This window comes from Chamaea fasciata, unplaced genomic scaffold (genome assembly GCF_029207755.1).
Source record: "Chamaea fasciata isolate MVZ Bird 193981 ecotype frontalis unplaced genomic scaffold, bChaFas1.0.hap1 SCAF_8, whole genome shotgun sequence".
NCBI classification, from domain to species: domain Eukaryota; kingdom Metazoa; phylum Chordata; class Aves; order Passeriformes; family Sylviidae; genus Chamaea; species Chamaea fasciata.
Window position 1 is genome coordinate 4,926,025 of NW_027094093.1, and position 25,719 is coordinate 4,951,743.

The window sequence follows — 25,719 nt, forward strand, 5'->3', positions numbered from 1 at the left end:
CTCTCTTCCACGTACAGAATTTTTTTTCATAAAGGAGAAACATAAAGTCATAAAGACTTCAGAGGAAGGAATCTGGTTCAGAATGTCAGGTCCCCAAGTACAATTCCTTGAAGGCTCTCTACTGTGAAATACTCCTGGAGCTTGAGAAAGCAAATGCTTGCTGTCCCAGATGACTCAAAGCTGAAACAGGAAGGAGTCCAGTGTTCTCAGCCACTTAAACAAAATATCTGCTCTGTGCTCCTTAAATCTTCTGAATGATTACTTTCAGGAAAGGCAGGTATAAGAAGAGAGATCAATGCATTTTCTGAAAAAAGATATTCATTTGGAAAATAAAGTAAAAATGAAGGACATGAGATAGAGAAACCTCTTTGCAGCTTCTTAGAGGTAGACAATCCACCTGTGCAGTCTACAGGCACAATCACGTGTGAGTTTCCATATTTCCTCTGTTGAATAGCTCAATTTCAGCAAACACTTAACAGAACTTAAGTGAATTACAAGCACTTTCCACCAGTGGAACTCAAAAAATGTTTAAAAAAAAATAACAAAAGGAAGAGCACAATATTCAAACAGTTTTTCTCCTGATAGTTATTTAAAACACTCCTGAACATTCCTTCATGTTCTCTATTCTTTGTACTTATAAGAACCTATTGCAGAGCAGCACGTTCCAGTCGTGAGCTACAGTGTGTATTGTCTATGAGGCCCAGCTCAAAACTGGATGTTTTGGTACCTGCAGATTTGACGTGGGTTCCACCATGTGTTTCTCAAGTGATGGAACAGGCCCTGCCATGGGCTGTGCTGCTCCGTGGTGCTCCTGGATCAGACAGCAGATGAACAGCAAACGGGCCGTGTTTCTGTTGGACAAAAGTATCTTTTCTTGATTAATAATCTCATGTACACAGGCATGATGAGCCAGCTGACTGCCACTGTTGCAGAGAAGCAGGCTGAGTTGATTGCTTCTAACTGGAATTCTTTATGCAGAGGGAAACTCCTTGAGCTAATGCGGATGGTTTTGGTTTCAGAGCAGTCCATCAGCATCCCTGGTCATTACAGCTCTAGTTTTCCTTTATTTAAAGCAAAATATTATTGTTTCCATCCAAAGAAAATGGTAACTATGACAGCTTTATAAAGCAGATTGCTCTTTTACTTGCTGAACTGGCTTCACCTGTGAGTCCAGTCTAGTAGGTTTAACTGGCTTTGTGTCACAGACAAATCAATCTACATTACATGGGGCATGACTTGGCATATTTTAAAAATAATGCTAATCTGTTTATTTAAAGCACAAGCCTCAAAACAGAGGCACTGTGCAAGCTCCTAACTATAGCATTTCTTTTTGAGGCAGAAAAGAAAAATCTCAACTTAAAAATGGCAGGGGTGCAAGAGATTTTATTGGGACTTTTCAGTTTTACAGGAGGAGAAGCCCATAAAAAACTTCGATATTGATGCTGTAATCCCAGAGATTTCAGTAATTATTCCTAGTCAGATGTAACAACAGGGATTAAAAATTGAGAGTTCTTAGTAATTTATAGTGAAGACTTAATAGAGTGGTAGTTCTAAATTATGCCATTCAGATTTAAAACCAGTTTTAAAGAAATCCATTGTGCACTGTGTGCGGTAATAAAAATGCCATAGATTTTTAATCGATACATATTAATGTGTAGAACGTTAGGCTGTATTAATTTTCAAAGCTATACTTTATATTTTTTTTCTTTATCCTCATTTACTTTGCTGAGTAATACGGGGACTCCTCCATTCTTAAAAAAGAGGTGTGAGTAGAACCTACCTTTACAGGCATTTATATAAGAACCAGTGTGGGTATGGGAAAAGCAGTTTTGTCAACAGGTACGTGTTTGTCCACGTGAGCCTTGGCCAAAGGGAAAGCTGTGTCTGCTCTTTAGTGATGTTTAAGTGCTGAGTGGACCCAGACACAGACTGCAACCCTCAGGTCATTTTGCACATTAAAAGTTGTGGCTCATTGAGAATTTGCCCGTCTCTGGGTTAAATGTGGAATTGGTAGTAATTGTGTAACTGTGAGATCAGCTGTGAGTTAAAATTTGTGTTTACTCATGATTAGAACTCCTAATCTGCACATAAATAGGGCCATTTATCAGTGTTCAAACACCCTCAGATTAGGAGGAGAGAGGGGGAAGGCTGCCTTGTTCTCGAAAAAGAGTATAAAGCAAAGCAGTCTTGCTGTGAATAACATCAGATGAATGCTTGCCACCCCTGGGGTGAACACCAGGCGCTCTGGACGTTGTGGCTGTCCTAAAACACTCACAAAAATGGACAACCGGTCACGAGGTCTCACACTTTTATAAGTTTTTGGTCCATTTGGGTATTGGGGTTGAATTGTCTAATTACAGCTTCAGGGTATAAAGTCCCATCCTTCTTGTTTTGTCTCTTCAGCCCACCATTGTTTGTGCTTTTGAGCCTGGAAACTATTGGAAAAATTTTAGGTCTTCGCACAGCAGAGAGAGGCTGTTGGAACATCCACAAATTTGCTTCCCAGCCTGGTTGTTTGTCTTGTATATTTTAAATATTGAGATTATCGCCCCAGGATTAGTAGAATCCATCAGATCTCTGAAAGGGCAGCTTCAAAACTGGCTGGAACCCCGGCTGATGGAAGGGGTGAGGAATGCAGAATGTGGGAAGCATCCGTCAGGAAAAAAGAATGCCTTGGTAACAAGGATTTACAAGAAGGAACTGCTTAGCAAGCACTCAAGGTTGTAAAGAATCCTGTTTGGGTATATAGATAAAAACTCCAAGGAGGAGAAGGTTCATAGAGGGACTTGCAGCCTTCTAACATCTTGGCTTCAAAGCTCAGTTTCTTCGCATCTCACACCAGGTGGGACAATGCCAAGGTTGGAGAAACAGGTGGTGTTTGTCAGCTTTACTCCACGGGCCACAGCTCAATTTCCTCTCCCTTTTCAAGAGTGTGAGACCAACCGTGTACTCATGTAAATCAGTAATTAGGCTTTAATACCTGGTCTCAGGGCATCGTGGGAATTGCAGATGTCCTGATCTTTTGGAGTGGATGGAATGGTATGAGCATCCTTGTCCATCCTGGAATGCTAACTTTGAACTCGGTGTCAGTTTTGGTGCGTGGGGAGTGGGTCTTAGGTGTTTCTAAATGTGAAAACGCAGTACGCATTTGAAAAGAAATACATATATATTATTCATTTCTCCTAAGGGAGTACTGGAATCTTTCTTTCAACTTTTAGCCACAGATATACAGTTTCTAGTTAAAGAGGCAGGATTTTCATGTTGTGGCGTTTTTTTTCCTCCCACAGCCTCTCCAGCTGACACCTTTTCCACTTGTTAATTGGGTATTCTCTCCTCAGTTGAGGGAGGGATGTGGGATAGCAAAGTAATTATATGGGGTTGAACTATGATTCAGGGCCGTGTTTCTTGGACTGCTAAGCCTGTTTTCACGAGCATGAAAATCCAGAAGCACCTAGCAGAGATTGTTTCCATCCTGTGGAGTAGATTTCCAGTGTGTAAAGGAAAGCGGTGGCTGTATCAGGAGTTTCCTGTTGGTGGATTAGTGGTGGAGCTGTAAGAAATGTGAGCCGGGATCGACTTTTGGCTGTCCATTAACTATGCTGGACAGGCAGGACTGACATGAAACTACCTCTCCTTGCTTGACTTTAGCTTTTTGAGCCTTTTCAGTCCTCCATGCTTTTAAAAATTACTTTAACATGATGGGGGCTTTTGATAATGCATTTTTTTTTGTCTTCTCATCAGCGTTGCTCATGGAATTAGTTTTAAGTGGGCAGTAGTCTGAGGGGGGCAAATGTCAGGAATTAAAGTCATGGAGGTGGCTGTGGGACAGCAATGTAACGAAAGTAAGTGGATTAAGCCCTTAATACCACTAGAGAAAAGGAGATTTGTGTGTCCAGCTGCCTGTGAAGCCAAACAGTTTGTCAGGTGCATATGCAAAAAATGATTGGATTAAAAGAAACCAAATGGAAGAAGGTTTTGTGACTTCAGCAGCAGCTCTGGTCAGTGCCACCTTGCAGGGATCCGTGTTGAACAGCCCCTGCAATGGCCCAGCAGAAAGGTAAACAGCTTAATGGAATTCATCAGGGTATTAAAGGTAAGGCTCTGCAAGCATGAAAATAAGCAGAGAACTGAGGCAGGAGAACTGTTGATACTAGCAGAACAGAGAGAAAAAGCGAAGTAAACCCAACAAACCCCAGTGATGGGGTGGCCCCCTGAAAACTGGGTTTAGGAAACAATCCACGTGTGGTTGAAAGCAGTGAAGTGATAACAGGGAGCTGTGGCTGCAGAGACTTGGCGCCTGGTCCTAGAGCAAATAAACCACAGGGTTGTTGACTTTGGGGCTTAGCTGAGCAGCAGAGAGAGGAGAAACGGCTGGGTATGTGACCACATCCAAGGCTGGGATGGTTGTGGCTGACAGGATTTGAAGCAAGGGTAGTGGATTTGGGAGTGAAGGCAACTGATCACTATTTGAGTGGAAAATACAGATTTTTCTCTATTTCACTGATTTGTTTAGTATTTAAATATGTTCTTTTATTGCACATTGTACTGTCCCTTTCACATCTCCTTTTTAAGCTTGCTTGATAATATGTTTAGGTGGTACCTCCTGAAAATTCAGGTATAATCTAGCGTATTTCACATTAGCAACTAAAATGCTTGTTTGGTGAAGTAATTGAAAATTATTTCCTTTTTTTTTCAATTGCCTACTAAAATTGAGGACATTCTTTCAAAGTCAGTGAGAGTTCACTTGATGAATCATAAAGATCCATTTTGAGCCCCCCTCGTACTCTATAACAATAGAAGGGCTACAAACTTCATTTTATTTTCTTCATTACTTATTATGTCCCCTTTAGAACCATTTCTTTATTATAGTCTATCATGTAAATATTATTTGGACTACTTTTAGAGTACACAGTACTATAAAACTCCAATTGCTTACTTTGACAACTGTTATGCTAGTTATTAATATGCACTTTAAAGCTGAGAGTTCTCCTGCCTGTTTAGTCAGTCTGTGATTTGGTGGTGTTTGTTAAAAATTATATGACTGTTCATACAGCATAAAAATGAATTTTAAAAATTCCTCTGCTCAAGAGCATTAGGCAGTACAAGCTCCACAGAAGGCTTTTGGTGGCCAGTGTTTTTCATAATTGCCTATTAAAGGGTTTCTTGCATCAGCAATGTAGAAAGACATGGAAACAAAGAGGAGCATTGTTCGGGGTGGATATTAATTCCAGATTCCTTAAGCTCTGCACCCAAAATGACAGAGCAATCACTGGGGTTAGAAAGGACAGTGTGTTTTAAGGCTGGACTCTCTGGAGGAGGAGGTGGAGGTGGTACTGGACTCGTGTTCCCCAAACACCATAACCTGTTTCCCAGCCAGACCACATTCCCCTGCCTTTATTTGCAAGCTTAGAGTTTTCATCATAAAGTCTGTGAACTGCAATAGGCCTTTGTGTTCACTTGTTTACCCTAGGAAATCGTGGTAGTGGTGCTTTAAATGCTGGATGTGGGAGTATGAGGCTTTCTCAGAGGTAGACACACCTTCCTGCAGCATACCAGGTGAGATGGCAGTGCTTCAGGAAAGGTTGTAAAAAGAAGAATAAAGGGTTGGATGGAACAATTTAGTATTTCTGAAGGAGACTATTTAAATTTTTCCATAGCTGTGTGGTACATTTTTATTAATAGGCTGTAATGTACCTTTCATCATCATTCAGGTGTTGCTGAGGGAGGCTTTTAGAGCACAGCAGTGACATTTCCACAATCTTGACAACAGTTAATCTCTTTCCTGGGCTTACCAGGCGATGGTTTCAGCACCATCACGCTCTGCAGTCGTCGTGCTGTGTTTTTACCCATCTTTTCACCCATCTTTTCAGCAACTGTCCAGCCATTGTTGGAAGGATGTTAAATGCTGTGAGTGTGTTCATGTTGGTAAGTTGTTGGCATGCTGTGAAAATGCCTAATTTAAGGTACTGCGTTGGGTTTTTCTCTGGAGGGAGCCTGATTTGTCCATTGCCTGTGTAGGTGACCTCCAAATCTTGCCTGTGAAGTTCCCTCTCACTTCCTCCGTACTCAGGAAGGCTCTTTGTGTTGGTAGTCTGGGAATTCTTCATTGGCTTGTTTTCCCCTGAACGCAGGGGCCCATGAGCCGGTGCGGGTGGGGCCAAAGTCAGCACAGGCGCATCTCTTGCAGGAAACTGCAGATACCTGTGTCCTCATTTTGCCACTGCAGATTTGCATTTGCCATCAAAGTGCATGTTGTGTTTTCCTTGTCCACACGAGTCCTCACATGTGCATGGGGGTTTGTGAACAAAGATAGAATTGGTATAATGATTAAAAACAAGCAAATTCCTACCGTGTGTCAATGTGTTTGCCCTGACTTCCCATTTGGGCTGGCATTCCAGTCATAGGGCAGTTAGTAAGCTTTCCACGTGACTGTGTTTTATGTCCCCAAGCATTCTTTGGTCTCTGGCCCTAGCTGGGAAAGTAAAGTCTCTGGTTCTGATTGCCAGAACCCCCCTGATTGCTGCGGGAGTTATTGGTGGCCTCTTCATCATCGTCATCATGGGCCTGACGTTTGCTGTGTACGTGCGGCGCAAAAGCATCAAGAAGAAGAGAGCACTGCGAAGGTTCCTGGAGACTGAGGTGAGCTCACAGGCTGCTTGGGGAGATATGCAGGGCTGTTCTGCTTTTCTACTGGAGATGTTCAGGGCTTCAGTTACCAGAGGCCTGTAGAAATCCCTTTGCTTACTTGTGCGGACTAAACTGGTGGAAAGAACAAAGTCATTTCAGATTTTCTGCACAAGTACAGATTCATGGTTTCTGAAGACCAGGAAAAGATCCCCATGAGTACAAGAAGGCATGTCCCACCAGATTTCTCAACTCCCATCCTGCTCTCCACTGAACTTCTGTCCCAGTTCATCAGTACATTTAGCAGCTCTCATGCTTTAATATTACAGTTTCATTCTGGCCTATTTATTTATGGCTAAAGTAAGTTCCTTCAGCAAGCTCTGGTATAAACTTGATGCTTAAAGGCAGATGTTGTAAGTTATTGTTGTTCCCAGCGCCTACAAAGCCTTTGTAGTCCAGATCTTGTCAAAGCCCCTAATGATCAGTAAGTATCCGTAATTATTATGTAATAATTGTGTATTTTGTTAAGCCAAGACACTTCACAGACCTTAACCAATTGAAGTTCACAGTTCTACTGGCAAAAAAAAATGTAGCAGAGCTATAGCAGAGTGCTGTGACAGCTCCATCCTGCTCTTTGAAGTGTCATTAGTGAAGGGGGCAATCTAGGAAGTATATTTAAATATAACATTAAATGTATATCTGTCAGCTACTGCAAAGGTGATTACTGCCATCTCCTCAGTCCTGTACTTGAGGCAGTTTGCAAATGATGGTATTTTTAAATTAGGATGCCCCTTTGTGAGATAATAAAGCTTGGAAATGCTGCTAGCTAGCGACTCTTTGATAAGGCATTATTAACAGTGCTGCTTTCTCTTCTGTTCCAAGGGTTCTGCTCCCACTCATCTCCACTGTAGAGCCTGGGAGTAAATGATTTATGCATCCCCAGTCTGTTTGCACAAGTATCTTCATGTTTGGCTAGAATTTGTGTTGCTTGTTAAACACTGTTCAGCTGTACAGAAAGCTTAACCGTACTGAGTGCCTTTAGATGAATAAATCTTGCCATTGTATCAGCCCCTACTTAAGCATAAATTATTTTAAGCTGGTGGTTCTCCTTGCATTGGCTTTGAAGCCCAGGTTTCATTTTTCATTTGGTCAGATAAAAGCTGCAGCTGGCAAAGGTCCTGAGGGACCAGGGCCTCCTACTGAACATGTGGGGAAGCTGCTGTCTTGGCTGAGAAACTGAAGATTAAATCAGGAGCATCCTGAAATAAACACAAAAGCAAATAGCTTTGGTTGAAGTCTCTCTTTCTAGCTGGAGGCTGTAACAGGGTTTACTCTCTCTGTAGATCATTCTCCATAAAACTCTACAAGCCTGGTTTTAGACCCCCACAACACATCCTGACCTCTCCCTGCCATTTCTGTGTTGGTGGACTGCGGCACAGAACCTCTTTTCATCCTTCACAAACTGAAAATCTAGAAGCGTGCTGCCAGTGTGCCTAATTTTCCTTTGCGGTAAACCTTTCTTTCACGGTATAAATACTGAACATCTGAAGTGGCAAGGAGGAGAGAGCAATCACTCAACTTGTTGCTGTTCGGTTTTTGTTATGTTTTCTTACCCATTAATTGCCAGATACTGTTATTTCTACCTGAACGAAACTAATTAGTCTGGTCAACAAATGAAGTAGTTCATGGTGCCCAAAGAGCCACAGAAGTAGTTCTCAAACTGCAGAGCATGCTGCATTTAGCCTTGTAAACAGGCAGCTTTGAAATGCTGCAGTGGTTTCAAACCAATTTGAGTAGGAGGAGCCCTGAATTATTTTCCTCATCCTGTAAAGGACCAGAATGTTTTTCATGTGTTGTATTGAGTATTGTCCTCTACGTGTATTTTTTATTTAGTTTTAAAGAAGCATTGTTTTTCTGGCAGAGATGGTATGAGATCTAAGAGCATTTTTAACTGAATGTGCCATTGTGACTCATTTACAAAGTTTCTTGGGACATCTTGAGCAAATTGTTTAATTGCAGTAAATTAGTGGCTGTTATAAATTAGTTTTCTGCTCTAAGGTGTTTTCTCTCTAAAGTTGTTCTCCTGTGTGGTAAAAAACAGAATTTCAGAAAAATCCTCCCTTCCTCAAAACAGAATGAGAATGTGATGAGCCATTTAGTCCAGGCCATTAAAAAGAAATATGGCCAACTTAAAAGACACTAAAATGGGCAAAAATAGGATGTGGTACACTGATAATAAATGCTATATTTCTGTCATGTACAAAATACTTATACTGCCTCCATTATCAAAAGTCCTTGGATGTGTTACTCTGACACCAATTCAATTTGCAGTTCATAATTCCATCATGCATTTTCTGGTGGAAATTATTGTGTTTGAGTGAGGACTTGCTTTTTTTTTTTTTTCTTTCGTGATGTTTCTGGTTTGTTTTTGAAGATGAAAAATCTCTCCAAGAGTTGGCAGGGCAGTGGTCAATAGATCTCGACCACTGTTTGTTCCAGTGTTTCCTTGGGTTGGTTGGTCTCAGCATAAACTTCTGATGGGTCTTCATGTTTAGCAGTGTGTAGGGGAAGGGAATACAGGTGATCTTGCCCGGACTTACTAACAAGTAACAGCTGTGTTAATTATGTGCAGCCTTGCCCTAATGAGTCACAGCTGTATCCAATAAGGGTAAGAGATAAAAGGGAGTGGGTGAGCTGCTGAGGGAGAATCATTCCAGAGGAACCCTGGAGGAAGAGGGACGGAGAGGATCATGAGGAAGAAGGATCCTGGGCAGAGAGAATCCCTGCAGTGAGGTCAGTCTGGGTGTGCAGTCAGAGCCTGTTGTTGGAACCTGCAGTCAGTCTGGCTGGGCAAAAACCTGCAGTCAGAGGCTGCAAACTGATCCCTGCAGTCAGAGCTGAGCAGGAAATCAGCAGCAGTCAGAGGCTGCAGGGGAAACCTCCAGCAGGAGCTTGGTGCAGGCAGAGTCAGGGAATGGTTGGAGTCAGGATGGCTGAGGGGTAAAGAGGAACAAACCAGGGCCCTTTTCATGCTGTGATGAGCAAGGATTCTGTATCTCAGCTTATTTCTGCCCTCTAACAAGGGGCCTGCTGTAACAGCAATGTTTGAGACTGTTGGATTTTCCTTCACAGCTTGTGGAACCTTTGACCCCAAGTGGCACGGCACCCAACCAAGCACAGCTCCGCATCCTGAAGGAGACAGAGCTGAAGAGAGTCAAGGTCCTGGGCTCCGGAGCCTTTGGAACAGTGTACAAGGTGAGAGTCTTCCCCATGCAGCCCTGGGCTCCCTCTTTTTAACTCTGGAGCAGTGAAGTTCTGCATTGCAGCAAAGCACCTTGTCCCATGGGTGGGTTCCTGAGCCCTGGGAGAGAAAGGATGCTGGAATTGTGTGCAAAGAATGCATTCTCAGGGTCAAATAGGGACATGCAAATGTTATTTTTTGGGGACAAAGACATGTCAGCCCTAGTCATTTCTATGGGCAAGAGGGCTCCACAGGCTGGACTGTCCTGCTGGCAAAATGCAGCACCAAGGTTTGCCCTTCTGCTCTTATTTAAGAGCAGGACACTTTTGGAAAGAAGGATAAACACTGTCTTTCATTTCACAAGTGTCATGTGGGCCTTGCAGCAGCTATAAGATGTGGTAAGACAATGCCATTACCTAAACTGTAATGCTTCTTGTTCTTTCCATTTTATTAGAAAAGATGAGTTACATCAGGGCGCCCTTTAACAACTGGGATGTGAGAGTGGGACCTACAATGGAGAAAGTACTTCTGTTGAAGAAGTGTTTATTTTTTAATATCTGTTGGTCATCTGATCTCTCCAGGTCTCAGAGGCATGGAGTAGGGCTTAGTGGGCAGGTGAAACCAATTCCCCAACCCTTTGGAAGCAGCCCAAATTAAGGTGATAGGTCAGAGCACCTGCGTCTGTCCTCAAAGAGGGGTGGAAAGGAAAGGAAGCACAGACCAGGTAGCTATAGGTGCAAGGTCATGGGAATAGATTTATGAATAATGAATTTGAATGTACTTAGATGATAATAAAGTGATAGAGATGGATGCCATGAGGTTGACAAGAACACAGCAATAGTCAAGAACGATAGAAAAGTAGCCCAAGACACACCTGGTTTGTGAATTTTAATTTTGAACTTCCTTTTTAGACAAGGAAGTTCAAGTTTTTGATGCTCAGGTATTAAGTAATTAGACAAACAGCCCCAAAATGTTTCACTCTAAGTGTATTAGTCTCAGGGTGTTCTGTTCTTGCATGATGTTATGATCTGGTGATAATCAGTTTTGAGAGTTTACTGATAGCTTCAAATTTGAGCATCAGAATCCAGACAGAAAATCCAGATTTTTTGTTTAATTATATCCAAACTGTTATCAGAACTTTATCTGAGTCACTAGAAAGCGTGCATCATGGCCATGCTGCTATTGCTCTTTAGAAACCCTGTGTCTTGGTTTCAAAGACAGGTGTCTGCTAGGGAGGGGCAGGGCCTCCCTTGGAATGGAGAATTCAAACCCCCTCCCTCCAAATTATTATCATTTAGAAAATTCAAGGGGCTCTCAGGCAGAGGTGTGGGAATAGGAATAACAGTTCTTTACTAGTATCTACAACCAGGCAAGCAAACAACAACTACAGCATTAATAATAAACAGAACCGGGAACGCAGTACACAGCTTCCCAGTTCAATGGCTGCTCCCAGGAGCAGAGGCTCACCCCACCCCAGAAGGAAAACAGGACCGAGCTTGGCTTCTCCAGCAGCAAAATGAATTCTTTTCCCAAGCAGCAGCTACACTGTCACTGTTCGAAGGCTCCGATCAGTGAGTTTCTTCTCCCAGCTGTCTCAAGCACCCAGCCATTAGTGCTTCTTAGCAACCCAATGGGAAAAATTCCACCTTAACAAGGAAAGGGGGAAAAAAAAATCAACCCCCAACACCCCGTTGTGGACGAGAAAATCAAGAATGTTCACGGATAGAAAATGTTTCATTTTACATCAGAGCTTAGTTCTGATGTAAGAAGTAGTTCCATGGAATTTTTTTATTTTGTAACTTTGTGTTTGCTCAGTTCTGAGTCTCAACCGATCTGCATAACAAGTCAGAATTTGTCAAAAAGAACTATAACTCTGAAACCATTTCTTTCTGATTGTTGTCTTGTTAGTCTTCTGACACTTTTTTTCTTTTTCTAGGGGATCTGGGTCCCTGAGGGAGAAACAGTAAAGATTCCTGTGGCCATTAAGATCCTGAATGAGACCACTGGTCCGAAAGCCAACGTGGAGTTTATGGATGTAAGTAAGACATGAGCAATGTCTTTGGGTCTTGGCAGGGGAGGTGTCTGTCTGTAGCCCACGGAGGTTGTAAAGACGAACTCTTGCCAGTTTTCTTTCTTTATATTTAAATAGCAGAAGGAGGCTTGTACACAGCACCTGGCAGGGCTGAGTTTTCCACTGCATGTGCCCCAAGGTACTTGGAGTTTTCTAGTAAATTGTTTTTTCTGTCAGTGTGAGATAAAACTCCTCTGTCTCCTGGGGCTGGATATTGTATCTTTCTGTGGCAGAAAAGCCATGGAAGAGAGAGGAGTTGTTGCAGGGGAACATCTTACGGTGCATGCAGGTCTGTATTACTGTAGAACTCACAGGAGCAGAAATTCAGCTGAGTTCTCCCCCACTGGGATGTTCCAAGAGTCTGGGAGCTGGCAGCAGCAGCAAAGCATAACAGGGAGAGGGGATTTAGAAGTCCTTTTGCTTTACTAATCTGAAATACCATGGATAAGAGGTCAAGATGGTGATTTCCATGCATGTTCTATGATCACAGAGGCTTTGCACTCAGTTTTCAGCTCTGTGTCATGACCAAGGCTCACTGACTCCATGAACGTGTATCTTATTTAGTGACAATTTTTTGACAAGTCATAGAAATGTGCACTCTTTTTGTAAGTCCCCTCTTGTGAACTTGGCAATTACATATGACTTTAAAGTCTTGCTGATCTGTTCAGTGTATAGGCATGATTTGTTAGCATTAATGAGACTGTAAGCCACAAGGAGAGAAGGTACTCCCATTATACAGTCTGTTCTTCCACCTAGAAGTGAACAGAAAGGTGCAGTTATGGATTTATGTGTTCCGGACAGCTGCTTCATGTCTGAGTTCCTAAGCAGTTGAAGGAAGGGATTTCCTGTGCTTTTTACTGAGCACTGCACGTTTATGTTGGTTAAATAATTTCCAGCCTTGACTATTCTATCATTCTGTGGTTCTCTTGCATTCAGTAATGGTTTTGCACAAATAATAACTAAAAAAGGCAGTTTTGGCACTATTTAAAATGAATTAATTGCACTAAAGGGATAACAAGTATTAGATGTTTTTGCTTAATGGACAAAGAGTCTTGCTAATAATAGAGGTGCCCAAAGAGGAGAGGTGGGATCCAGTGAACTGGCTGTCAGTGGTCAGTCAGTGATAGATTCCAGCCTAAAGGTGAGGGAATTGTTATCACTGTATGAAAGTCAGTGGAGCTGAGCAATTTGTACCACATCAGGGTCTGACCCCTGATCTGATAGAGAAATATTGTAATATCTCCTCCTCTGATACTGATTAACCTAGAAGCAAAGAAAACATAAGGTCCTTGCTAAAAGGCAAAGTTGCTTGTCTGAGGTTTCATAGCTCAGCTTAGGTCAGTTCAGTTCACTGGACCATACTTCCCCCCAGTGTTTGCATCAGGACATCTGATGAATGGCTCAGAAATGAAGAGGCTTTTGGGAACTCTGGAGGTCTTTGACTGTACAGTTACAGTAGGATAGGTTTCTCTTTAAATTAATAGTTTCTCCTGATTCTCTGACCCTTTGGTAGTGATATGAGGGAGAAATTAAAGTTGTTTTTAGTTCTGGAGGTTAAAAATAATCCTTAGGGGTTTTTTAGTCATGATAAAAAAGAATTAGACTTCATCATTAGTTGATACAAGTGGCAATAAGGAGAAATAATATATTTTCTATCAGTGCTGCCTTTGATATATGTGCAGCGATTTGTAATCCTTTTTTGTACTGCACTGATGAAGATGATTAAATTTCATTCTTGTGAAATAATTACTCATCCGGTTATATAGAGGTTCTTGCCATCCTTACCTCCTAAACCAGTCGTTTAGTTCCTGAAACAATACATTTTCAAAGAGAATGACCTAAGTATTATTTATGGGTTTAATACGACTACTCCTCCCTGTCCCAAAAAAGACATAGTTTTAAAAATTTAGAAGACTTAAGCCAAAAATTAAAATAGGAGGTAACCTAAATATCTTTAATTGAAATGTAAGTTAGAGTAAAAAATGTGTTTTACTCATTCTCACTTCAAGACTTCAGTATGGTTATTCTGATAAAACTGGATACAGTTTACTGATCTTATTTTATGAGGAAATATTCAAATGCACGTTTGAATGCCCAATGCATCAGTTGTACTTCAGTAAAAAGTGTGTTATGAATAATGGTGGTTGGTTAAAAGCACTTGTGTCAGATTTTTACAGGTATACAGGTGGCTAAATGCCACTGTGAACGTGGTGGGGTTAATTCTTTCTTAAACAAGGATCTGACAATGTTGGTAGTGAATGGGAAGAGCAGGTTGGTGGGAAGGTGTCATTGTGTGAGTCACACCCTTGGCTTTCCTTTTTCCATCCTTGTCAAGTACAGGTGTGCTTTTGTCAGCGATTATTTCTTCCTGGATAGGGAAAGTCCTTGTACTTGTAAGTGGAAGTGAGCATTCCTTTTAGAAAGGCTCTGGGAAATGGAAAGCCTTTGGTAAACAGCACTTCGTGTGCAGAGGGAGTACTGGGGACACTCCAGAAATAGCTGGTGTAGATGATAGTGGCACTGCCCATAGATCTGGTGGAAACTCCTAATGCTGGCAGAATGTGAGTCTGAAAGCGCTCTGCCAGCTCCTGAACTTCTGCTGAACGTTAGGAAGGTGTAAAGAAAAACAGTTTGGCTGCTGGGCTGTCATTTCAGCAGCCTGAAGCCCTGCTAATGGAGCAGTAATGACTAAAAGGATGTCAGGCCTGCCTGCTCTGGCCAAGCACCTCCCATCAGGAGGTGATGAGCTGGCCATCATCCAAAAGCACAGCCCTTACTCTGGGTTTTTCTGAGGGAGCCAGGGCAGAGTTGATTTTCCAGGCTTTCTCCCCCCATTTCCAGGTAGCCCTTTCCCTCCGCTCCCTGTGTTTATCCTGAGATTCTATCACTGCAGTGGGTCTGTGCCTGCTACAGCAATACAAGCTGCAGTCTGCAAAATAACCTGGACCTTTATACGTATTAATTGTTATCGGGACAATATTAGTGCCTTGTGTACTTCACTGTGTATGGCAAATGATGACTAAAGTCATCACAGAAATTTTTTTCCATTTGAGAGGGGGGGAAATGGATTTGTAGAGAATTCTCAAAGCCTGACAGAAGGCTCACATAGTTTTGTGCATCTGTATGCAAACGCTGAGATAGAAAATGCTGACTTAGAAATGCCATGGAATAGGACAGGCATGGTTGAGAGAGGAATGGAACTGGAAACAAGTTTCAAAGTATGGCCTTACAAATAGACCAGATATTTTGGAGAAATAGAACTATGGAAGATGTACTGTAGCAGGACCCACGAGGGGTAGTTTTAGATGATTAGTTTAAAAGCATTAGCAGCGTTGTGTGGCAAAAGCTGATAGCCCAAAAAGGCCCATAATGTATTGTAATTAGGAAATAATTTGGCTTCTGATTGTGATGGTGTGAATTATACCATCTGTATTCTCACCCTTCACGTGAGACTGAAAATAGAATAAAAGTTTTTAAAGCACCTCTCAGTTGCCCCATCTGTGGGTCAGAAAAAGGTAAAATCTGACAAGAACCAGACTGCACAGGAGGCCTCCTATGGATTTATTTTCCCCACACACAAGCTGCTGTGACTATTTTGTAGAATGTAGGTTTACCCTATTTCCCCACGTACTTCTGGGTGTATGGTGATAATTACAGGGTCTAAAGGATTTTCCCCTCAGCATGGTTATATATTTAAGTTGCAGGGCACAGTTTCTGCTCTGGCAGGTCACACTCCCCTGTCCCCAAAAGGGGACTGGAGTTTGAGTTCAGAGTGCAAGTGCTCTTGCTACTGCTCTGCCTCCAGGGATGCCTGGGAGGGAGTCACCAGCAAGGCTCAGGGGCATCGGGAGGGAGCTCCGTGCTGCTCCTCACCTAAGGCTGGGAATGGAACATGTGATGATCCTGAGTTTTATGGAGGGAAGAGAATCTTGTAGCGAGGAAAAAAGGTAAATGTGCAGCTAAGAGGCTACTTGATAGTAGAGCCAGGACTTAAAATTTCACTTGGGAAAACAATTTCACCTCCTCAGCCTCAATTTGTTTGACTGTTACGATTGTCTGGTAAGTCAAGTAGCCATTGGCCTGGTCAGATGGTTTAACATCAACCCAGATACTCAACTGATAATGTAATAAATTCTAAAGACGTGCTGCAGTTGGAGAGCATAGCAGACAGCCTTTGAGGCTGAAAACATGTTCTTAAAAAACTTGTGATGGGGAAACAGACAGCTGATGAGGGCCTTTCCTCTAAGCTTGCTGTTTCCAGGAAGCAATCCTATGAGCTGTGGTTGCTTCCAGGATTTTGAGCCACTTACAAGTTTAATCTATCCTCTCTGAGTTTAAATGCTCCATTATCTGTTAGAATACAATTAGAGGCTGCAAGCACAAGTCAGCATACACAGAGTTCCTTGGGAGTCCCTGAGCTCATTGAGATGAAGACAGTTTGACTGATGGTGGTCAGCTGATATTGGGCCAGAAGCTAATAATAGAAGGCAGCGCTGCTTAGCTAGGTGAGAAAGTTAACTTGGGAAAAATTAAACTGAAGGCTTTGGGATTTATGGCTGGAAATAAATTTCCCATTCTCATTTGTTTCCTAGTAAGAGAGCTTCAGAGGCAGTTGGTTTCTTTTATGGTTTTATAATTAAGATCTAGGGGCTTCCTGGCTTGGTCTGTGCTCGCTGCAGTTGCTGCTGTCTGCAGTGGCAGCGCTTGGAGTGTGGGAGGACATTTGTCACGCCGAGTGCAGAGGTGGGAAGTGACAGTGACCTCCACCACACATGTAGCGAGCAAATTAAAGCTGCATGCAGGGGACTGACACCCACATCTTTTATTTATGTCTGGCCTAATGAACTAAATTAATAAATCACTCAGGTGTGCTGCAGAAACAGCTTTTTCTAAATTGTACGCCTGTCTTACAGTAAAGACAAGCCCTCAGCTTGAGGATATCAATATCAAACTTATCTTCAGTTCAGAGGATCGCAGACAAAAAAAAAATCATGTAGCTGACTAGAGAATTCTTCCTCCTGTTCAGCTGAAACCCCACAGAGATATGGAAGGGCTGGAGATACGGCTAGCTAGTCAGGTGAAGAAGGTGAGAGAAGACTTACCTGTCCTTGATTTCCACTCTTGGCGTTACACATAGGAAGGTTCTAGGCTGAAGCTTTTGGTTCTTTGCTTGGCCCAGGGTGGCATTCACAGAGCCCTTGAGGCTATGGACACGCTCTGTGGTACACAATTTCTCAGCTGACACAGGTGCTTTTGCACTCCGTCTCCATGTAAAATCCTGCCTTATGTGACTGTGTAGGTGACTGGAGAAATATTTTTTTAATATTTTTAATTCCTTGTACACATCGTGTTCCTGCCCAGCCCAGTGTTTGACCCAGGTCTTCAGCAGACCATGTAGATGCTTCTGAAAGTCTGAAAAGACATTGCTACGAACAGGAGTTGGATCCAGACACTCCACAGTTGTTCCACTGACTGCCTGGCTGCTTGGGAAATACAACTGAGTTAATCCTGAACCTCAGTTGAAAGGGCAGGTTTAGGATTAAATGAAATCCTTTATGGCAGCAGTGAGACATTTTTCCTTATCCTCTTCTGCTGTCATTTCCATACACGTCCTGCTTTCCAGCTGGCATTAGGGGTCTGCAAGCACTGCCTGGCTCTGTGCTCCTGCTCAAACAGGTTTTCACTCCATCCTGTCAAGCTGCAGGAGGTGGGGGGCAAGGGATGACATAACCCCAGTGATGGTAGACTTCCTTTTGTGCAGCCTGCCCCTCCTTGCCACTCGCGCACACTGGCGGTGTGAGCAGAGCCACTTAGCGGAGGGAACTGTCTGCCTATCAGTCCCAGGCACAGAAGCTCACTGCGATTGCAATTACAATTTCCAACTTGTCCGGAGATGCCAGAAATCCAGCTGTCCTTGAGAATGCTGCATACCATGCACAGGCCCCAAGAGTGCTCAGCCTCTGCAGAAGCTGGAAATCTGATCTCTGATGAAGGTTAACTGCTTTTAGTCATCTGAAGGTTAACTGTTTCAAGGCTACTGTTCTGTTCTTTCCATCTTAAGCAATATTTTTTTCTTTAAATGCGTGAAAAATTTCTTTTAAATTTTTCCGTTCAGTAATTTTTCCTTTACACAGTGTGTGGAGGGTAAAATATGTGTGTATGTGCGGGGAGGGGGGTAATTTTCCATATGCAGGAGTGTGTGGCTGTGTGGTGAAAGGACATGCACAGAAAGCTTGAGGTACAAGCACAGCCAGACAAGGCAGGCTGTTTGGAAATAATTCTGCTGGCAGAACGCTCTGACTGGAAAATGCAGTGAGGGAAAGTGAGTTTGCCTGCTGCTGGTGATGGGAGAAGTCTGAACCCCGTTGAAATCCGTGGGAGCTGTGAATTCAGCAGGGCCAGGACCTCACCTCTAGGGTAATCCTTCCAAGCAGTCTGCCACAGGTTTAAGGAAGAATCCCATGCTTTAGTGAGGGACTGACATTACAGCCACTCCTCAATGAGTCAGGAAGTACATGCAGATGCTTTTTGTTCTGGCAATTGCAGAAGTCCTTATTTCAGGTTTGCGATGCTTTCTGACGTGGACACCCTGCATAAGGTTGGGTAAACCTCTGTATGGGAAGAAGATCAGGTGAGAGTGTTCATTTATTCCCAGGGAAATATAGCTGTGGATTAACTGAAAGTATTCAAGAGTCTGATCAACTTCAAGAATTACTTTTGGCTGTAAAATGTGCGTGTATGAAGGAAACATTTAGAACTGAGATCTTGTATTACACTCTGTTTCAATGTATAAGGTACCCTAAAAACAGGGTTGATACTTGTCTCCTTGGTGTGTGCTTTTGGTTACTGAAACATGAGGTGAGTTATTTGCTTGGCTGTATGTGCAATCGTTCTGAAGGGCAGGATCCCAGAGTTGCCACTGTTTTATCAGGACACTGTAGCAGAGAGGTCATTTGAAAAAGTGTTTAGAAATTGAACAGGCAAAGGATGGGAATATTAAAAAAAAAAAAAAAAAAGGCAGAGAGGTGGTGCTAGGAGTATCATAAGTGGTACACAGTAGTTTAATCAGGGATTTAATCAGGAGCTCATGGGATTTGTATTCCACGATGAGTTTTCTGCTGCACTCAGTAGTTCTTGGCATTGTGCTGTATGTTTCCACCCTTTACCAGGGGTTAGATCTGGGCCTGGCTCAGAATGCTCTCCTCCAGCTTCTTATCTTCCCTGGCATTATGTGATTGTATCTGGATGTGGGCTTTTAGGAGAGTGACCCTACTTGCTTCAGTAAAAATTTCTCTTGGATGCTGGAAGGCCATGAATTTTGGGGACTCATCCCAAGAGGATAGCACCTGCAGGTGTGGGTGTTCTCATCTGCACAGCCAGTGGTTGGTTCTGTTTAAGGAGAGGGGAAATGTACCTCTGCAGGCACAGATCCTGCTGGAGTGCAAGGCTGCAGCTCACAGGCTTGTCATTGCCAACAGGAGAGACAGTCTCCCTGAAACAGCAGCAAAGTGGCTGGGGATACTGGGATTCTTCTCACAGTCTTTCTGAGATTGTGCAGAAATGAAAGTGACAAAACATGGTAAAATTATTACATTGAAGAAAATAAGGTTCTTTAATAATGCTTGAAGCTGCTGGCACAGATACCCAGTTTTAAAGCAGAGTTTGGTGCTGACAACAGGGTGACAAGTGTTGCCTTATCACTAAAACTGAAAACCTGTAGTTAAGAAATAGCTTTGCATTCTTTCTCTGTGCCTCCAGCTCCTATTAGCAATATAAAGTAGGCACATGTTAATGTTTAAGTTCCTAAAGGGCGCTGTGTATGCCGGAATGTTGCCAAACTGATAAAAAATGCAGGGTTTTATGGGACCCCTGTTAATAAAAGAGAGGTACTGTTTCCACAAGCTTAACTGTAATGCATCCCAAACAAGCCATCACTGGTTTGAGGTTAACAGCAGATCTAATGAGGTGCCAAGTCAACTTAAGGGAGAACAAGGCTTTTTATGTTGTAGTGAGGGAAAAAAAAAATCATGTATACATACAAAAGCTGTGGCCATTTTTAATAGGAATGTAAGGGTACAGAAGCACAGGCTTATAGGAGCCAAATTTCAAGTATCACTGTCAAACACATTTTACCTCCAAATGCTGTAGTTTGCAGTACTTCTCCCTCAGTGCTTTGTTGCAAATAATCCCACAAAAAAATGTTTTCTGTGATCCAGCCCCATCTGACACGTCAGCAGCTGTCACAGATTTATAAAAATAATTAATGTCTGTTTGCATTGATAATCTACCTATTATTTACAAGTGACAGTCAGATATTCCTATTGCTGGTTGTGATGGAAGAAATAAGACAGGGAAGGGTGGTTCCTGACTGGCTTGCTGATAATCTTTGCAATGTTTTGCCAACACCTTTTAGATATCAATGCAATGAGTGGGATAAGCAGATACATCTGAGGTCACACCGGGGCTGGCAGTCCACAGAGCAGCAGATGCTGGGTTGGAATGCCTGGTCTTTCTATATTGAAGCTGTAGCTCCAAAAATAAGAAGATTTTGCAGAGCAATATTTTCCCATACTAATTTTGGTGTTGCTTCTTGTTGTGGTAAGACACCATCTCTTGGACCTGTTGGAAGTATGTGGTGAGATTGTCCCTGATTCAGTCACGACAGATAAAAGAGATGAAGGGGAGAGAGGAATGATTATTACTATAGCAGTTTATAGGTGGAACTCTAACTTGCAACACAGATCCCATAACCTCTGAGCAAATTACTTAATTTTTTAATTGACTTTTAATGATCTTCAGGTTTTAAATTGCCTTAGGATGTTTATGTAGACGAGCAAATACTGCATGAGGTTTTTTTTCAGACAAAGCAGTTTTATCTACCTATCCATGGAGAACGTGTCTAAAACGTTGTTTTTATTAGCTTTTGCCCAGGTCAGGTGTTTTAAAAATGCTGAATGGTACTTGATATATAAAGCAGATTGTGTGTTAGCAACAGGAGAGATGGAATAGATATTCTTCCCTCTTAGTTACTTGCAAGGTGATTACAAGTGTATCCTGAAGGTTTCTGCGTCATATGGACTCTCAGGCTTTTAATCACAGAGGCGAATATGCATTGTACAAAATAGAATTGCATGTGTTTCTCATAGGCCAGGGCCTGTTTTTATCTGCGTGCTTTACATGACAGAAGACAGAGAAATGTTTAGGGAAGTATGGTTATGTAGGTTTTTGAGTTGTGCTGGTAAATTGCAGCTCTGAAGGCTCTCCTTGATGAACCTGCACAGGTAAATTCGGAGACATGGCGCAGTGCAAAGGTAGGAAGCAGCTGAGGTACAGAGACGAGTTTATCTGATGGAAATGTAAGATCTCAGTGAAGGAGGGGAATGTGGGACAGGGGCTGGCTACAGGCAGTTCCCAGGGCTTTCATTGACTGAGCCATGTCAGCGGATAGGCCGCCCCTGGGCAGAATCCTTTTGGAAACATTCTCCAGTATCAGGGATGCTTTTGCTGCCTGGGCAGTGCCCTTTGAAAGAGTTCAGTGGGATTGTTACTATGCATAGGAACAGAATTTAGCTTCTTGTTTTCTGAAGCCAAGCAAGTTATTTTGGGGTTTTTTGGGGTTTTTTAAAATGAAGTCTTGTTGGTTTAAATCAGTAGCTAGAGTCACCAGCTAAAAACACAGGTCCTTCTGAAAAGCTATTTTAATAACCAAAGCATTTGGAAAAACTGGTATTTGGACTGAGAAAATTAGTTTCCTTTTTGGAATTGTTTTCTTGGCAAAATGTTGAACAAATATTTCTTGATAAAACATTAATTAACTTGCTGAAACTAAAAGGAAGAGTTTCTGCTGGAGCCTTTCAATGGAAGATATATTCCAGTGAATTCCTCAGCCAGAAGATATGTTTTGAAATATGGTGGTGATTGGAGGACCTAGTTTTATCATTTTCTGAATGAACTGTGGTGAATCCTCCTTTGAAGTAATTTGTTGTTTCAAAAGTCAGACAATGTTCATTAGGCAAGAATGTTGTCAAATCCAGACTGAAATGTTAAACGCTTTGTGCATGTGATTGAATTGTGGACAGCAGGGAACCATTTCCCAGAGCTAGGCCATTTCTGAGGATCTGAGTGCTGTGTCCTGCCTGGTTTTAAGCAGGGGTGGGAGATGTCTGGTTGCTCTGTGACAAATCTTTTCATCAGGTGAGGAACACAGATGGGAGTGAAACTCCACACCAAAAAAAAAAAAAAGGTATTGATGTCAGTGTTGATGTGACTGCTTTGCAAGCTCTGAGTATTGTGGAGCTCCAGAAAACACCTTAAACCACATTGTGTCACCTTCTAAATGTTTGTAGCTCCGCTCAAACTTGCAGATCAGGCCTCTGCAAAAAAAAGTGAGGGGTATTCCTCTCAGTGACATGCTGCAGCTTTCTGGGGCTTTGGCATTTTGCTGGCACAGAAGTCCACGATAAGTGACCAAGGAGCTGACAAGTGATGTAGTTTTGAGCTGCCCCTCCGAGGTGCAGCATTGTCTTCAATCCCATTAAGGTGATCACACCATGGTGATGTTAGATCTTTTAAAGAAACAAGAATGTGAAGGCATGCAGCAAGGAATAGATGGATTAATTATATGTAACCATAAATCTGCTCTGTAAAAGTCATGTCAAATAGTAATTGTGTTGGTTAGAAAGGCTGATGGTGGAACAGCTGCGGATACTTTTTCCTGCTTTTTAGTAAATGTCGGCCTCTTGACTGCTGATCTTGGCAGTAAGATGCAAAATAGGTGCAGACACGAGTGTGGATGGGGTTACTGCTTTGTGATCAGGCTGAAAATGGACCCTGCTTCAGATCTGCATGGCGCATGCACACAGCTGCTCTGCATGTGTCCCTAACACTAACTTTGACACACTGGTAGTGCCTTGAGCTTCCAGGTTTCCTCAGAGTTCACAGAATGAGCTGGGTTGGAAAAGACCTTTGAGATAGAGTCCAACCTATGACCCAACACCACCTTATCAACTAAACCATGGCACTGAGTGCCATGAGCCACATCCAGGCTTTTTTTAAACACCTCCAGTGTTTAAAACAGTGACTGCACCACCTCCCTGGGCAGCCCATTTCAATGCCCAGTCACTCTTTCTGTGAATTTTTTCCTGATATCCAGCCTAACCTTCCCCTGGTGCAGCTTGAGACTGTGTCCTCTTGTCCTGTCAGTTGCTGCCTGGTGAAAGAGACCAACCTCACCTGACTACAGCCACCTTTCAGGGAGTTGTAGAGAGTGATAAGGTCACCTCTGAGTCTCCTTTTCTCCAGGATAAACAGCCCCAGCTCCCTCAGTTGTTCCTCAGGGGGTTTGTGTTCCCAGCCCCTCACCAGCCTCGTGGCCTCCTCTGAACATGCTCAAGCATCTCAACGTCCTTCCTAAACTGAGATCCCAGAGCTGGACACAGCACTCAGTGTCCATCCTAAACTGAGGAGCCAGAGCTGGACACAGCACTCAGTGTCCATCCTAAACTGAGATCCCAGAGCTGGACACAGCACTCAGTGTCCATCCTAAACTGAGACACCCAGAGCTGGACACAGCACTCAGTGTCCATCCTAAACTGAGATCCCAGAGCTGGACACAGCACTCAGTGTCCATCCTAAACTGAGACGCCAGAGCTGGACACAGCACTCAGTGTCCATCCTAAACTGAGATCCCAGAGCTGGACACAGCACTCAGTGTCCATCCTAACCTGAGATCCCAGAGCTGGACACAGCACTCAGTGTCCATCCTAAACTGAGACACCCAGAGCTGGACACAGCACTCAGTGTCCATCCTAACCTGAGATCCCAGAGCTGGACACAGCACTCAGTGTCCATCCTAAACTGAGATCCCGGAGCTGGACACAGCACTCAGTGTCCATCCTAAACTGAGACACCAGAGCTGGACACAGCACTCAGTGTCCATCCTAAACTGAGATCCTACAGCTGGACACAGCACTCAGTGTCCATCCTAAACTGAGACACCAGAGCTGGACACAGCACTCAGTGTCCTTCCTAAACTGAGACACCAGAGCTGGACACAGCACTCAGTGTCCATCCTAAACTGAGACACCAGAGCTGGACACAGCACTCAGTGTCCATCCTAAACTGAGATCCCAGAGCTGGACACAGCACTCAGTGTCCATCCTAAACTGAGATCCCAGAGCTGGACACAGCACTCAGTGTCCATCCTAAACTGAGATCCCAGGGCTGGACACGGCACTCAGTGTCCATCCTAAACTGAGACACCAGAGCTGGACACAGCACTCAGTGTCCATCCTAAACTGAGACACCAGAGCTGGACACAGCACTCAGTGTCCTTCCTAAACTGAGATCCCAGAGCTGGACACAGCATTCAAGGTGTGGCCTCACCAGTGCCGAGTACAGGGGAAGAATGACCTCCCTGATCTAGGCCAGGTGCCCTTGGCCTCCTTGGCCACCAGGGCACTCTGCTGGCTCATGCTCAGCTGCTGTCACCAGTGTCCCCAGGTCCCTTTCTGCCTGGGCACTGTCCAGCCACTCTGCCCCAACCTGCAGCACTGCAGGGATTGTTGTGCAGGACTTGGCACTTGGGATTATTAAACTTTATGCTGTTTGACTTGGCCCATCTATCCAGCCTATCCAGGTCCCTTTGCAGAGCCCTCCTGTCCTCCAACAGATGGACCCATGCTCCCAGCTTGGTGTGTTCTGCAAACTTACTGTTGGTGAACTCAATCCCCTCATCCAGACCACCAACAAAGATATTAAATTGGACTGATCCTAGCTCTGATCCCTCAGGGACACCACCAGTTCTTCCTGTGCCTAAAGGTTCCCTGGCAGTATCACTTAGAGCCTTTTTCACCATTTTTCCCGGACAGCTGCAAGGCTGTTGAAAAGCCGATTCACCCTGGTTGGCCTCGTTGAAATTTGCTGTAGGAAATGCTGGGAAAAAAATGTTTGGGTTTTGATTTGTAGAGTCCTGTTGGTTGGATAGTTGCTTGGGAAATGCAGGATCTGTGATACCAGGCCATCTTAAGAACATAATTAATGATCTTGAGATTTTGGTAATTCACAAGAGAGGATGAAAGAATGACACAAATTATTATTTCACCCTCTTTGTAGCATCTTCAAATTAGATCACTTATAAAATAGGCATTCCCTTTGGATGGTGTCTGTCTTCAACTTTCTGCTTGGCCTCTGTCGTTCAGTGAGATTTTTCCTTTTCGAGAGCATCCACACAGGCAGAAATAAAAACTATTAAATACAGTTGTATTTATGGATTTGACTGAGGTGTTTGTATTGGTAGCAGGCAGCCACTCATTGAAACGTGTCTGGTTTGGAGTTGTTTGGCTTGCCCTGACAGATGCCAGGACCTGAGCATGGCCATACATAAAAGATCTGATGTTGTATTTGTTCTGGGGGTTATTGCAGATGCCAATATTTTATCAACCTGAGAAAACAGAGTAATTATTATTACGTTACATTTGTCTGGATGTATTGCACTGACGGCAGGGTGCCCAAATCTTGTGGAAATCTGGGGGGGAATTTAGCTGAATTTGTTGCCAATGAACATAATTACTTTAGAGCTGGCCAGGTGTTAGCAACCCCACCCACACCTGTGGGCAGCTCCAGCCCCTCCCCTGCTGCCCCCACCCTGCCCTTTGAGAGCCATGGGTTCTTTAAAGAGTCTTTTTAAAGAGCTTTTAATCTTCTCTTTGGGAGAGGAGTAGGTCAGCAGCATAGGGGAGAAAAGGTGGGAGGCAGAGCTGTGGAAACTTAGGAGGAAATCACA

At 43.3% G+C, this 25,719-nt stretch overlaps 1 protein-coding gene across 4 annotated transcripts in view; it reads left to right on the plus strand.

The window, feature by feature from the left end:
* ERBB4 (erb-b2 receptor tyrosine kinase 4) overlaps positions 1-25,719 on the plus strand; it is a 552,534-nt gene that overhangs the window by 431,667 nt on the left and 95,148 nt on the right. For all 4 annotated transcript variants that reach the window (XM_066189450.1, XM_066189451.1, XM_066189448.1 and 1 more), the window contains exons 17-19: positions 6,507-6,639; positions 9,757-9,879; positions 11,802-11,900. In XM_066189450.1, the coding sequence (XP_066045547.1) occupies positions 6,507-6,639; positions 9,757-9,879; positions 11,802-11,900 (355 nt within the window). The remainder of the gene's footprint in view (positions 1-6,506; positions 6,640-9,756; positions 9,880-11,801; positions 11,901-25,719) is intronic.